The sequence below is a fragment of the Nerophis lumbriciformis genome, linkage group LG06, assembly GCF_033978685.3.
Source record: "Nerophis lumbriciformis linkage group LG06, RoL_Nlum_v2.1, whole genome shotgun sequence".
Classification (NCBI taxonomy): Eukaryota; Metazoa; Chordata; class Actinopteri; order Syngnathiformes; family Syngnathidae; genus Nerophis; species Nerophis lumbriciformis.
The window spans coordinates 38,774,694-38,789,835 of record NC_084553.2 but is presented as its reverse complement, the minus strand read 5'-3'; the positions used below and the strand labels follow the sequence as shown (position 1 = coordinate 38,789,835).

At 40.6% G+C, this 15,142-nt stretch overlaps 1 protein-coding gene across 1 annotated transcript in view; it reads left to right on the top strand.

Annotated features, from left to right (window-relative positions):
• Positions 1 to 15,142, top strand: part of tspan15 (tetraspanin 15) — a 51,017-nt gene that overhangs the window by 14,432 nt on the left and 21,443 nt on the right. The window contains exons 2-4 of the mRNA XM_061964270.1: positions 9,564 to 9,749; positions 11,915 to 11,989; positions 13,544 to 13,639. Coding sequence (XP_061820254.1) covers positions 9,564 to 9,749; positions 11,915 to 11,989; positions 13,544 to 13,639 — 357 coding nt within the window. The remainder of the gene's footprint in view (positions 1 to 9,563; positions 9,750 to 11,914; positions 11,990 to 13,543; positions 13,640 to 15,142) is intronic.

The following is a 15,142-nucleotide window of genomic DNA, read 5'->3' as shown; positions in this document are numbered from 1 at the left end:
TTTTTTAATTTGATTTTGTGCGTGGCATAGATTTGCCGTGCGTAGAGAACGCTTGAGCAGTGCGCAATTGTACAGGCGCGCACCTTAGAAGGAACGTTGCTCTCACGGCTGCGCTAGCATCACAGCTAACGTTAGCCATGCTGCTACATCTCTGCTCGGGGAGGACGTATACGTATATGACGTGACAGTATGTGACGTGTGTAAGAAGGTGCGCTTGCTCTCTGTGAGAAGGAGAGACAGGAAAGAGTGAGAAGAGCCTGTCGTGTAATGCCAGCAGCTAAAAGCAACTGCGTGAGAATCCACAGACCTGTGGATGTGTTGAAGGTGTGCTGGAAAATGCGGAACAGAAATTAGGGAGCAGCAGAAAAGTGGAATGTATTATTTAAATCGGTGCGTTGGAAAACACGGACCGGAGTTTATTTTTTAAACTGGATCTGGATCGGCATTTTCCCATGCCTTGCCGATACGCATTTTTTGGCAAATATTGGCGGCCGATCCGATCCAAATATCGGATCGGGACATCCCTAGTGTAGGTATTCACATTTCGTTAGTGAGGGTTGTTTCTTTTAGAATGTGGTTTTCCTTGTATAACAGCGGGTCATTGGGGGTTGGAAGCTGTTTTTAGGGCATACCCAAAGGCCAATCGTACTATGCCTAGGGCCACTTCACACCTAAAGCAGGATATTATTTGCTAGTGTAAGTGTACTGAATCATCCCATTTTTCTATCTTTTGGAATAATTTTATGCACTAGGGTTGTCCTGATACTAGGGCTGGGCGATATATCGAATATACTCGATATATCGCGGGTTTGTCTCTGTGCGATATAGAAAATGACTATATCGTGATATTGGAGTATACATTCTCACGCAGTTGCTTTTAGCTGCGGGCATAACACTACAGGTGTTTCTCACTCTTTCTTGTCTCTCCTTCTCACAGAGACATAAAACAAGCGCACCTTCTTACATACGTCACATACGTGTACGCCCTCGCGGAGCAGAGAGGTAACGGCATGGGTAACGTTAGCTGTGCTGCGAATGGTAATACGAGAGAAAGAAAGTGCGAATCTGGTAACAAATGAAGGAAGAATTACCGTATTTTTCAGACTATAAGTCGCAGTTTTTTTCATAGTTTGGCCGGGCTCCAGTGCGATTTATATATGTTTTTTTCCTTCTTTATTATGCATTTTCGGCAGGTGCGACTTATACTCCGAAAAATATGGTAATTCCCAAGAAAAACAGCAGGGGGTCCATCGTCTGGCGGTGGTTTGGCTTCAAAATTATCCAAAAGTTTACCCCACAACACACAAGCTTGTTCCAAACTGCATTTGTGTGCGTACAAAAGTTGCAAAAATTATGACCGTGACAATGTTCCATCAAATAATCAGAACTACTCCAAAAAAGACTGAAAGTTCAGAAATTGCAATAATGCAGCAGAATAAAGTGAAAGTTTATTGCAATTGAGGTCTAGTGTGGATACCCCCTTTGTTGAGTTTCAGCTAAAATATGTCCTTCCGGCCCCCCCATTGTTTGCTCAAAATAAAAGACGCTAACAAGCTATTAAATAGTTGTGTCATGGTAGCTCACTAGTTTGTGTCACAAGTCAAGATGAGAGTGAAAAGAAGAAAAGCTGCTCGAAAATCATGTACTGTAGCCAAGTTGGGAAACTGAGTATTTAATTGACTTTCAAGAAAAGTCCATGTGTTAAGTGTGTATGGAGATATTATCAACAATGAAAAACTTCAATTTGAGACATAAAGGTAAGTAGTAACCTGCCATAGTTTGTTAATTTTAGTTTAAAAAAAATAAGACTAAATACAGTATATAGTACTATATATATTACTGTAAATACTAGATGTGGGTAAAATGATTGATTCTTCGATGCATCACGATTGGAACATCGACGATTCTGAATTGATGGCCAAACGTCTAAATATCCATTATTTATGTATGTTAATGCAATACAGACTGTTCTAAATTGCAGGTCGAGCGCGGACATACCGAGAGAAGGAGAGGAAAAGCCATGCTAACGCAGCTCTATGCTTTCTTAAATGTGAAGTAGTGAAACAACAAAAGTATAAATGCTTTGTACATTTTAACAGAAGTTTAACTGGAACCGTGTTACAGTAGAGAGAAACCAGTAAGAAGAGGAAAGTAGCAAGTAGATTAATAAATCCGGTGAGAGAATAATATCCACACAGTCTGGTAACACTGTCAGCCATGGATATAATTGGGTAGCTGGTAGGTAGGTAAGTCTCTGTGTCTCGGCATTCCGTGGTTACAGTTGGCACGTAAATTGAAATAACAAATGTGTTCGTAAAATTATAGATGCATATATAATCCATTCATTATCAATCAAAAAATAGTATATGAATTGATAGAACTGCCCAAAGATTCCCAGCCCTAATCAGTACTGTGTATATAGTACAGCATTGATTGTTACATTTTCACAAGTTTTATTTCTTTTACAAATACCCGAGGCTGCCATTGTTTCAAAGATAGGAAAATTACATTTTAAATGAGCAAATTAGTTTTGTCTTATCAGAAGTGTTAATGACTCATAAAAAGTATGTTGGCATAATTAATAAGTAGTAAAGTGAGTTAGTGTATCGATGAATGTGCATAGGTGTTTTCTTGTATTTGTTTAAAAAAAAAAACACAATTTCAAACCTCGGTTACAGGTTAGCTACAACCGCGTCGTGTGTTGAAAACAAACTTTAATGCACTGAAATGTGATTGACCTGCTGTGTGCTGTACTGAAAAGAACATGGGGGTGAACTCTTTGGTGTAAGTGATCAAAGGCTATCATGCAGATGACAGCAATTTTATTGTCATTATAGCTTCACATTTATTTTGATGGTTATTTCAATGACTCTATCAGTTATTTCAATTACTTGTATCGTTTCAACTTGCATGACTTGAAGCATCTGATTTCCACAACACTTTGGACAGAATACTTGGTCATTGCACTTTAAAGGAAGTAAAAAATACGCACCGTACACCCACTTTGTGTGGGAAAGCTTTCTGCAAGATTTTCAGTATGATTTTCTGTTCATTCATTCTGAAGTGCACAATTACAACCTCTCTTGTAGTTATATTTGTTGGGGGTGAAGTCAGGGTTTTCAAGTTCTTTCATGCCAAAGTCACTCCATTATGCATTTATGACCTAGCACTGTGCACTTGAAAAAGACAGTTGATTTTGTGCAACTAAATCAATCAATCAATCAATGTTTACTTATATAGCCCTAAATCACAAGTCACAACGACATCCTCAGCTCAGATCCCACATCAGGGCAAGAAAAAAACTCAACCCAATGGGATAACAATGAGAAACCTTGGAGGGGACCGCAGATGTGGGGACCTCCCCCCCTGGGTGACCGGTGCAATGGACGTCGAGTGGATCTAGCATAATATTGTGAGAGTCTAGTCCATAGTGGATCTAAAATAGTGAGAGTCCAGTCTATAGTGGGGTCAGCAGGAGACCATCCCGAGCGGAGACAGGTCAGCAGCGTAGAGACGTCCCCAACCGATGCACAGACGAGTGGTCCACCCTGGGTCCCGACCCTGGACAGCCAGCGCTTCATCCGTGGCCACCGAACCTGTGCCCCCCCCCTCCACGAAGGAGAGGGGGCAGAGCAGAAAATAAACGGCAGATCAACTGGTCTAAAAGGGGGTTCTATTTAAAGGCTGGAGTATACAAATTAGTTTTAAGATGGGACTTAAATGCTTCTACTGAGGTAGCATCTCTAACTGTTACCGGGAGGGCATTCCAGAGTACTGGAGCCTGAATAGAAATTGCTCTATAGCCCGCAGACTTTTTTTGGGCTCTGGGAATCACTAATAAGCCAGAGTTCTTTGAACGCAGATTTCTTGCCGGGACATATGGTACAATACAATCCGCAAGATGGGATGGAGCGAGCCCGTGTAGTATTTTATACGTAAGTAGTAAAACCTTAAAGTCACATCTTAAGTGCACAGGAAGCCAGTGCAGGTGAGCCAATATAGGCGTAATATGATCAAACTTTCTTGTTGTCAAAAGTCTAGCAGCCGCATTTTGTACCAACTGTAATCTTTTAATGCTAGACATAGGGAGACCCGGAAATAATACGTTACAGTAATCGAAACGAGACGTAACGAACGCATGAATAATGATCTCAGCGTCGCTAGTGGACAAAATGGAACAAATTTTAGCGATATTACGGAGATGAAAGAAGGCCGTTTTAGTAACACTCTTAATGTGTGACTCAAACGAGAGAGTTGGGTCGAAGATAATACCCAGATCCTTTACCGAGGCGCCTTGTGTAATTGTTTGGTTGTCAAATGTTAAGGTGGTATTATTAAATAGGTGTCGTGTCTCGCAGGACCGATAATCAGCATTTCCGTTTTCTTAGCGTTGAGTTGCAAAAAGTTAGCGGACATCCATTGTTTCATTTCATTAAGACACGCCTCCAGCCGACTACAATCCGGCGTGTTGGTCAGCTTTAGGGGCATGTAGAGTTGGGTGTCATCAGCATAACAATGAAAGCTAACACCGTATTTGCATATGATGTCACCTAGCGGCAGCATGTAGATGCTGAAGAGTGCAGGGCCAAGAACCGAACCCTGGGGAACTCCACACGTTACTTTAACATACTCCGAGGTCACATTGTTATGGGAGACGCACTTCATCCTGTCAGTAAGATAGGAGTTAAACCAAGACAAGGCTAAGTCTGACATACCAATATGTGTTTTGATATGCTCCAATAAAATATTATGATCGACGGTATCGAAAGCAGCGCTAAGATCAAGAAGCAGCAACATAGATGACGCATCAGAATCCATCGTTAGCAATAGATCATTAGTCATTTTTGCGAGGGATGTCTCCATAGAGTGATTTGCCCTGAAACCAGATTGAAAGGGTTCACAGAGATTGTTAGACGCTAAGTGTTCATTTAGCTGCTGTGCAACAATTTTTTCGAGGATTTTCGAAATAAACGGAAGGTGAGACACCGGCCGGTAGTCTTTAATCTCCTTTCTAATGAGTTCAATTTTCTTATTAAAGAAATTCATAAAGTCATCTGCCGAGTGGGTGGAGCTACTGGGAGAAGTCCCTTGTTGGGTTAGCGATGCTACTGTACTGGACAAATGTTTAGGATAGTTTTTGTTGAGGCGGATGAGATTTGAGTAGTATTTAGCTTTAGCTAAGGTAAGCATGCATTTATAAATTATTAAACTATCACTCCATGCTTGATGGAAAACCTCAAGTTTAGTCGCGCGCCATTTGCGTTCTAGCTTATAACATGATAATTTAAGAGCTATAGTTTCTTCTGTAAACCATGGGGTCCATCTTTTAGGGGCCCTTATAGCTTTAGCGGTGCTATACTATCAATGGTTTTACGTAGGGCGTCGTTAAAGTTCTTAGTCAGGTTATAAATAGAGCCCACATAATTTGGGAATGGTGCCATTACCGAAGGTAGGCCAGCAAGAGTCATCGTTGTAGCAGCATTAATGTTGCGGCTGCTAAAGCAGTTATTATTAGCTTGTTGACAATGAGTCAGAACTTCGAATTTTATAAGTTAATAATCGGACTTTACTTTAGTATACGGGAGTATCATAACTTTGGAAGTGGTGACACCCCTGACAAGCACTAGATCTATCGGATTACCGTTGCGATCCGTGGGTTAATTTATTATTTGTGTAAGATCACAGCTATTAATTATAGTCTGGAGCGCCACGCACGTAGGGTCTGGCGGGGTATTCATATGGATATTAAAGTCCCCCATTATAATTATATTGTTGGCGTGCGTCACTAGATCAGCGACGAACTCTGAGAATTCACTGATAAAGTCCGAATAGGGCCCAGGGGGGCGGTATATAACAGCCAGGTGGACAGGTGGAGAGGTAGCAGTGCGACAGACCTCATAGTAAGCACCTCAAATGATTTATATTTATTAGTTTAGGGGTAAGGTTAAGGTTTTCATTGTATATTAGTGCAACCCCCCCCCACACCCCCTTTAAGGGGACGGGCAATATGTGCATTCGTATAGTTAGGAGGAGATGCCTCGTGAACACGCGGAAAACCCCCGGACCGGATGGTGTCTCCCCCTCAAATCAAATCAAATCAACTTTATTTATAAAGCACATTTAAAATTTACCACAGGGGTAGCCAAAGTGCTGTACAATGGGCAGGTTAAAAGATAATACGAGTACCAAGCAAACACAACACAAACAAAACACGATAAAAAATAAATAAATAAAATAGAATAAATAAAAACATAAAAACAGGTTCACAGCATGTGTATTACAATGGCGCCCTCCACCTTGAGACACTGTACGGATCAGCTGGCTCCTGTCTTCACTGACATTTTTAACACCTCTCTGGAGCTATGCCGCGTGCCGTCCTGTTTCAAGACCTCCACCATCGTCCCTGTTCCCAAGAAAGCACGGATCACTGGACTTAATTACTACAGGCCGGTGGCGCTGACGTCTGTGGTCATGAAGTCCTTTGAGCGCTTGGTCCTGCCCCACCTCAAGGACATCACCGCCCCCCTCCTGGACCCACTGCAGTTCGCCTACAGAGCCAACAGGTCTGTGGATGATGCAGTGAACCTGGCCTTCCACTTCATCCTGGAGCATCTGGACTCCCCAGGAACCTACGCCAGGATCCTATTTGTGGACTTCAGCTCTGCCTTCAACACCATCCTCCCTGGACTGCTACGAGACAAGCTCTACCAGCTCAGCGTGCCCAAATCCCTCTGCAGTTGGATCAATGACTTCCTGACAGCCCGAAGACAGCACGTGCGGCTGGGGAAGATTGTCTCGGACAGTCGAACCACGAACACTGGTACTCCTTAGGGCTGTGTACTTCCCCCCACCCTGGCTCTTCTCCCTGTACACAAACTGCTGCATCTCCAGTCGGTAAAGCTGCTCAAGTTTGCGGATGATACTACTCTCATCGGGCTCATCTCAGATGGCGACGAGTCCGCCTACAGGAGAGAGGTGGACCGGCTGGCGTCTTGTTGCAGCCTCAACAACCTGGAGCTGAACGCCCAGAAAACAGTAGAGATGATCTTGGACTTCAGGAAAGTCAAAGCCCCACCATCCCCCCTCACCCTGATTGACTCTCCCACCCCCGTCTCCATTGTGGACTCCATCCGTTTCTTGGGCACCACCATCACCCAGGACCTCAAGTGGGAGCCGACCATCAGCTTCCTCATCAAGAAGGTTCAGCATAGGATGTACTTCATGCGGCAGCTGAAAAAACTGAAGGTGCCGACCAAGATGCTGGTGCAGTTCTACTCAGCAATCATCGAGTCCATCCTTACCTCCTCCATCACCATGTGGTTCCCCGGCGCCACAGTCCGGGACAAGCATCGACTGCAGCACATGGTACGTGCTGCTGAGAAGGTGATTGGCTGCAAACTCCCACCCCTCCAGGACCTGTTCTCCTCCAGGACCAGGAGGCGTGTGGGTCGGATCACAGCTGACTCTTCTCACCATGGACACAAACTATTCTCCCCTCTCTCCTCAGGCAGGAGACTACGGTCCATCCAGACCCACACCTCCCACCACCTGAACAGTTTTTTCCCCTCGGCCAACAGACACATGAACAATAACAAGATCTGATAGCTCAGTTACAGCTCATGTTATTCTATTCTGTGTTATGTGTTTTATGTTGCACGATTGCGCCAAGTAAAATTCTTAGTTTGTGAACCCGTTCTCAAACAATGGCAATAAAAACTCTTCTGATTCTGATTCATTATGAATCAATCACTCATGACTAGGTGCATTTGCGAACACCTTAATTCTGAATATTAACATTACAATACAAGCTGAATCGTTAACTTCATGTATTTAAATTTAAAAAAAAAAATGTTTGTCAACATAGGCATTTTTAGTTTTTCACCTGCGTTTCACACTTGGGAAAATGTGGAGCTCACAATAATAGTTTATCACTCCGAGACAGATCTTATTATACAAATAATCAGTCTCGCTGAGAGTGAAAGGACAAGTCAACAATTTGTCGGAAATGTCTCGTACACGTGCAACAACATCAGTATCTATGATGTAAAGGCTGTGTGACGACCTGTCACTCAAGTTTCATATATTGTCACATTTCCTTATATTCTGTGTTGGTTTCCTGTTTGGCGCTCCTAGTTTATTTAGTTCTGTTTCCTGTTTGTCTCCCTGCATGAGCGTGTTTTCCCCTCACCTGTCGCTGTTTGGCTGCCTGGCCACACCTGGTTTTGGTTGCCAATCAGGCTTCTATTTATGCCTGCCTCATCCTCCAGTCAGGGGTTGAGGATTGTAAATGTTGTGTTTGTTACATGTGCTGCTGTGGGCTTTGCTACACAATGTGTTTATAATTAAAGACTTATCTTACCTGCACGTCATTCTCCTGCATCTTGAGATCCCAATTACCGCAGCAATGCGAGTTCGTGACTGACTGATGTTGTAAAACAGACATGTTTGGTACACATAGCAAAGTAAACTGTAGGAAAAATGAGTTGTTCATGTAAGTCATGGAGAAAAAAACCCCATTGTTTGTGCACAAAGCCCCTGAGCTCCATTATCGATGGGTTGCTGTCTTACATTGCACCGGTGGAAAAACACTTATTTTGCTCATTTTTTCACTTTCAATTTCTTGATCACTTGATCACCTTGTATATGTGGTGCTTGCTGAAATTGAATCCATGTGGTCTTTTATTTTAGATTTGACTAGAACTTACCCTGGTAATTAACTACTTCATTTAACCTTTGCTTCAAATGTCATTAAGCTTTATCGTGACTAAATAGCTTCCACATTGACGGGTGTTGTAAGTGTAATTGTTACTGGTCATTTTCTTCGTAATGCGTCATAGATGACATGACAAAACAGAACCCTAAACTCCTAATTGCTGGTCCTTTTTTCTTTCTCCTGCAGCGGTCTATTATGTGTGACCAGTGTGTGTTTCATTCGTCAACACATACGTATCTATGCCATGTATATACTTAACTTAATTTACCGGAAAATAGAGGGCACACAATTACCAGAATATATTTGATCTTATTACATTGTGCAGGTGCATCCCATGTGTCTGTCGCCCAGTGTGTAATTACCGGTAATTGTGAAAAGTATGTGCTGTATTCCGTATTAGTAGTCTATGCACACTCTTGATTTTGACAAACACAACTCACGGGATAAGATGTGGCCAACTGTAGTGAACTTAATTTGAAAATAACAACTGATTGACTTTGCTAAAGTTATCAAGTAGTGAAGTCCATCTCAGTCTGGCTCAAATAGAGATGACAGTTAGATGAATGTGTCACTGCTGGCTTCCGGGCAAAGCATCCAGAGAGGTTTAATTCACACTCACACATTACATTTGGTCTACTGACGAGTGGAAAACCATTTCCGTCACTCACTTCAATGTTATTTCCAGTCTGGAAAGTTTTCTGCAGTGTATGTGGCCGAACGTCGATTTTTACAGACTGCTGTTCACTTCGGTTATAGTAATATAACCTTCAACACAAATGTAATACAAATGTAAAACCACATTTGATTTTTTTGTTTGATTATTTTAACTGTCTTTTCTTTGTTTTTTCAGCTTATCGGTGGCTGCATATTGGGGATAGGTATTTATGCTGAGGTGGAGAGGCAGCGCTACAAGACACTGGAGGGGATGTTTCTGGCCCCTGCTCTGTTCCTTATCCTCCTGGGAATAGTTATGTTTGTGGTTTCCTTCATAGGAGTATTGGCATCATTAAGGGACAATCTAGTTCTCCTCAAAGTGGTGAGTAGTGTGCCGATAGCTTCACCCACGTAGGTGGCTTTTTTCAGATTGCTGTTGATCACAAGGGCAGTAATTAAATGCTGTTTTAAATGGATAAGGATGCTTCACTTGATCGAATCCTACATATATATTTGAATAAGAAACAACTATACATAACCTGACTGTATGCCATTTGTGGTTCCTTCCTATGGCTTGTTTAAAATGCTTTGAAATGCATGCTACCTTACATGTAATAAAAATACCTTCAAAGTTTAATATTCAGACTAATGCTCAATGACTTTTCGGCGTTAAATCCTACACATGGACCTGCAAAAATATTTTGCTTGATGGCAGACATTTTTTTTTTGACCTGTCTAACTTTTACAGACATGTTCTCTGAAGGTGTGCACAAAATGTTGTGGTGATTTAGCTAAACACTGTAAACTTGTAGTGGGTGTGTCATAGGGCTGGCTAAAATAATAGATTTGGCCGATTATGGATCGGTGTCTTTTAATTTATAGCAATATCGATTCACTAGCCATAATATCGATTACCACACACACTTCCGGCCTTCACAATGAAATTGCGGTGTGTTGCATCCTATCAAAATAAGCGCTCCAGAAGACTGGCTTACATATAATACCAAACAATACCTTTTAATAAACTATTTGTAATAATGGAATGTTGCAATACAATTACGCTTTCACTTGCCATTTCTTTATTTCAAAATTGCACTTTTGAGACTTAGGGGGAAGTTTAAACTGCAATGTTTTTATGGTGAAGGAAAACATTTTTTTGTAACATATTTGATACATTTTTAATCTTTACATGTACTGTATTTTTCGGACTATAAGTCGCAGTTTTTTTCATAGTTTGGCCGGGGGTGCGACTTATACTCAGGAGCGACTTATGTGTGAAATTATTAACACATTACCGTAAAATATCAAATAATATTTAGCTCATTCACGTAAGAGACTAGACGTATAAGATTTCATCGGATTTAGCGATTAGGAGTGACAGATTGTTTGGTAAACGTATAGCATGTTCTATATGTTATAGTTATTTGAATGACTCTTACCATAATATGTACCGTTAACATACCAGGCACGTTCTCAGTTGGTTATTTATGCGTCATATAACGTACACTTATTCAGCCTGTTGTTCACTATTCTTTATTTTAAATTGCCTTTCAAATGTCCATTCTTGGTGTTGGGTTTTATCAAATAAATTTCCCCCAAAAATGCGACTTATACTCTAGTGCGACTTATGTGTTTTCCCTTCTTTATTATGCATTTTCGGCAGGTGCGACTTTTACTCCGGTGCGACTTATACTCCGAAAAATACGGTAGATCGAATCAAATTGAATTGAATCGTGATTAATCAATTTAGAACCTCACAAATCAATTCAGAAAATTGACCATGATACTCAGCCTTAGTGTTTTATTGGGTGCATTAAGCAATGTTAGATATTTCAAGTCCCATTTCGATATTTCAAGTCCCATTTAAATAAGCGCACCATCATGTGATGTATTTGTTAGAAAATCACCACAGTCAACACCAGGGCTGAGTGAATCAATCGATTGGATCAATCATGGATCGATATCTTCCGATCTTCATAACATCAAGGTGATTGTAAGCCAGAAAATTTAGCACACACTTCTGGCCTCCACAATAAAATCTTTGTGCGTTACATCCTGTCTGACTGTGCTAACAAAATAAGATTCCCAGAAGAATAACTTGCGTATTACTGTTATTATTTTGCACTTGAAGCAACAATTATTTAGTTGCAATTCATTTCCTATTTCAAAATTATACTTTTCAGACTTTTAAGGAGGTTTAAGCTGACCAAAGTTGTTTACTGTGAAGGGAAAAAACCTAGTACATTATATTTTGTAACATATTTGAGACATTTTCAAATCGAACAAGGATTAATATATTTAGAACCTTGTGGAAGAAAAATAAAATGCAAAAATAGAACCATGTTAATTGAAATTTAATCAATTTGGGAAACTGGCCATGATACCCAGCCATATTCAACACAGTAAGTGTATTATGTCTTGTTTCACTGATGATAAAGACAGGGTGAGTTCTGATGCATATAAGGCTTTTAAAATATATAACCAGTGTTAAATAATGTACTATTGAGCTGAACCGCGTCCTAATTGTTGCTGTGTTGTTGGTCACAGTTCATGTACACACTGACAGTGTGTCTTATCCTGGAACTGCTGGGGGGAATCCTAGCACTAATTTTCCAAAACCAGGTAAGTGGTTTTCTCTGTGTTATTTCAACATAATGTGTGTTGCACTATTAGTTTTGTTATTAATTTCAATTACAGGTGATGTCATACTTTTCTGGTCAAACGGCACCATGTATCCACAAAATTTTGGAACTGTATGTACTAAGAAAATAGATAACCCCAATTGGAACTTCTTAAAGGGAAACTACTTTTTTTTAAGTTTTGCCTGTCAGGGACAAGCGGTAAAAAATTAATGAATGGATGGATTCACAATCCTTATGTAAGAAAAAAATATGTTTTTCTTTTTTCATGTGTTCTAAATATTAAATAAATGCGATCAAAAGTCTGCTTACAATAGAGCCTATAGGAGTCGCTCTATTCTGCCTATTAAAGCCCTTAAAAAAATCCAAACACTTCAATGACGTTTTTTTTATACATGATGTGCGTAGATATGTAATGTAGTAACAGGCAATTAATAATATTTAATATTTACTTTTTGTTATTTTAAGCATAAGCAGTGCATTAATTTAAAAAACGCATCACGACGTTCGTGTTTTTTCCGTACCTCACTGATGTCTACTCACTGCAGACTTCATGAGAGCCAACAAACATAATAAAACATCACTGTGCTATGTCTGCTGTCATTAAGAAGCGGACTGATGAAATCTTGTTATATTCCCGTTTCAGATGATAAATGACTCATAATCCTCACAAAGAAAAGGGGGGTGGATCCAAGCGTTTTTTGTGTCATTCTCACCATTTCCGGGTCTAAATTGGCTGTCAAAGTGTACCATGTCTGATTACATCCTCATCCTTCTACTATCCAGGTGAAAGGCATGATTTATGATCTACAATAAACTTTCACGAGCAAAGGAAGCGAGGAAGCAGCTTACCACTCGATGTAAACATAGGCACACACGCTAGTGATCACGGCGCCGCTATAAACAGTTTGTCTGTGTTAGCCCTTATAACAATATCACTAATACTTGGTTAATATTCAATTTGTGAAATGTAAATGGACTATTGTTGGCGCTTTTTGGATGTTTTTTTTAATTTGGTTTTATGGGCCGAATAGAGGACCTCCCATTGGCTCCACTGTAAGTGGACTTTTCTTTGTAATATTTACGAGTTAGAATGCATTAAAAATTAATACATCCGTCGTCATGTCTTTTATGATGATTGTGAATGATAGGGAAAGTCTCCCCCCCCCCCCCCCCCCCCCCCCCCCACACACACACACACACACACACAGACACACACACATTGACACACACACTGACACACGCACACTTAGAATTATTAAATGAAAAAAGTCATGGGAATGAACCTCCCAATAAGTCTTTCTTGTCTCTCTCTCTGGATGCATGAACATTTAGCCCGACGTGATCCTGCCATGCCAGATTGTGACTGGCAGATGTGGGCTGTCACGTTTCCATTTCCACTTGATTGAATCAGTCACCTTGACAAACCTCTTTTTCTTACTCAAACTCGCCATTCTGAGATTAGTTTCGGATATCAATTTTATGGTCACCTTATGATGTACAAACATTTGAATTCTTGTTTTGTCTTGTTCTCCAGACGGTGGATTTACTGAACAAGAACATACGAAGAGGCATAGTCAACTACTACGATGACTTAGACTTCAAAAACATCATGGACTACGTTCAGAAGAAGGTAAAGTCGGTATACTGAAGCATTTTTAATCTGCATCCTTTGTGCTGGCTAAACAGTGTTGACATATAGGAAGCAACTATTGACATATCTGAAACAAAAAATAGCCATTGCTTGCACATTTATTGGTGACTTTTGCCAGAGACAGGGAGAATGATACAAGAATAGACAATGATAAAGGATTTTTAAACAGCGGTTTGTTGACATCGTTTTCCTTCATTATTAGCAATATTCTGTTTTCTTATATTTTATATTTTCTTATCTAACAGTGCTGTTGCATTATTTTATTGAACTTGTATGTCCTTGCATTGTGTTTTTAAGCAATTTGTATTCAAAATGAGAAATTTAAAAAAATATAGACACAATTTATGTACCGGTACTTTGAAACCTAACCCTAACATAAGCTAGCCGGTGGTGTGTTTTTTTGCTTTAAAAAAATTTACAAGTTGCAAACAGCCTCTTTAACTACAATGACAGAGCTTTTGTACATGTGTGAATCTTTTTTCTAGTGGCTAACAGTCTTAAAAATGTAATCAGTGCATTTTGATACCTGCTCTGGTAGAATCCAGGCTGAAACTGCCATGCTTTTATTTTTAAAGATGACTCATAATGATTTTAATATACTGGTACATGTAACGATGCCACATGTCGGCTGTTTGTGTGATTCCAGGATGCAGAGAAGGCAATCATTCATTTTGCAGGCAGAATAAAAGTAAACTTAGAAAGCTACAGAACACTTTGGCATACACTAGATCAGGGGTCGGCAACCTTTACCACTCAAAGAGCCATTTTGACCCGTTTCACAAATTCAAGAAAACAATGGGAGCCACAAAACTCTTTTGAAATTTAAAATGAAATAACACTGCATACAAAACATTTTTTTGCTTTGTGCTATGTATAAACCAGACACGTGTCCCGCAGGACGTTATTTTGCGGCCCGCACCTTAGTCTGAAAATGTAATGTTTGTGCGGCCCGCGAGTTTTATATGAATGGGGCTTGACAGTGTCATACTTGCCAACCCTCCCGATTTTTCCGTGAGACTCCCGAAATTCAGGGCATCTATTTTATCGGATGTCTGCGGATTTTCACCCAAACAACAATAATGAGGGCGTGCCGTGATGGCACTGTCCTTAGCGCCCTCTACAACCTGTATAAACAGCATGCCAGCCCAGTTACGTGTTGTATGAGGCTTCTGCAGACACACACAAGTGACTGCAAGGCATACTTAGTCAACAGCCATACAGGTTACACTGAGGGGCCTGTATAAAACAACTTTAACACTGTTACAAATATGCGCCACACTGTGAACCCACACCAAAAAAGAATGACAAACACATTTCGGGAGAACATCCGCACCGTAACACAACAGAACAAATACCCAGAATCCCATGCATCCCTAACTCTTCCGGGCTACATTATACACCTCCGCTACCACCAAACCCCCCCTCCTCCGTGCGTCGGTTGTGGTGGGCGGGGTTTGGTGGTAGCGGGGGTGTATAATGTAG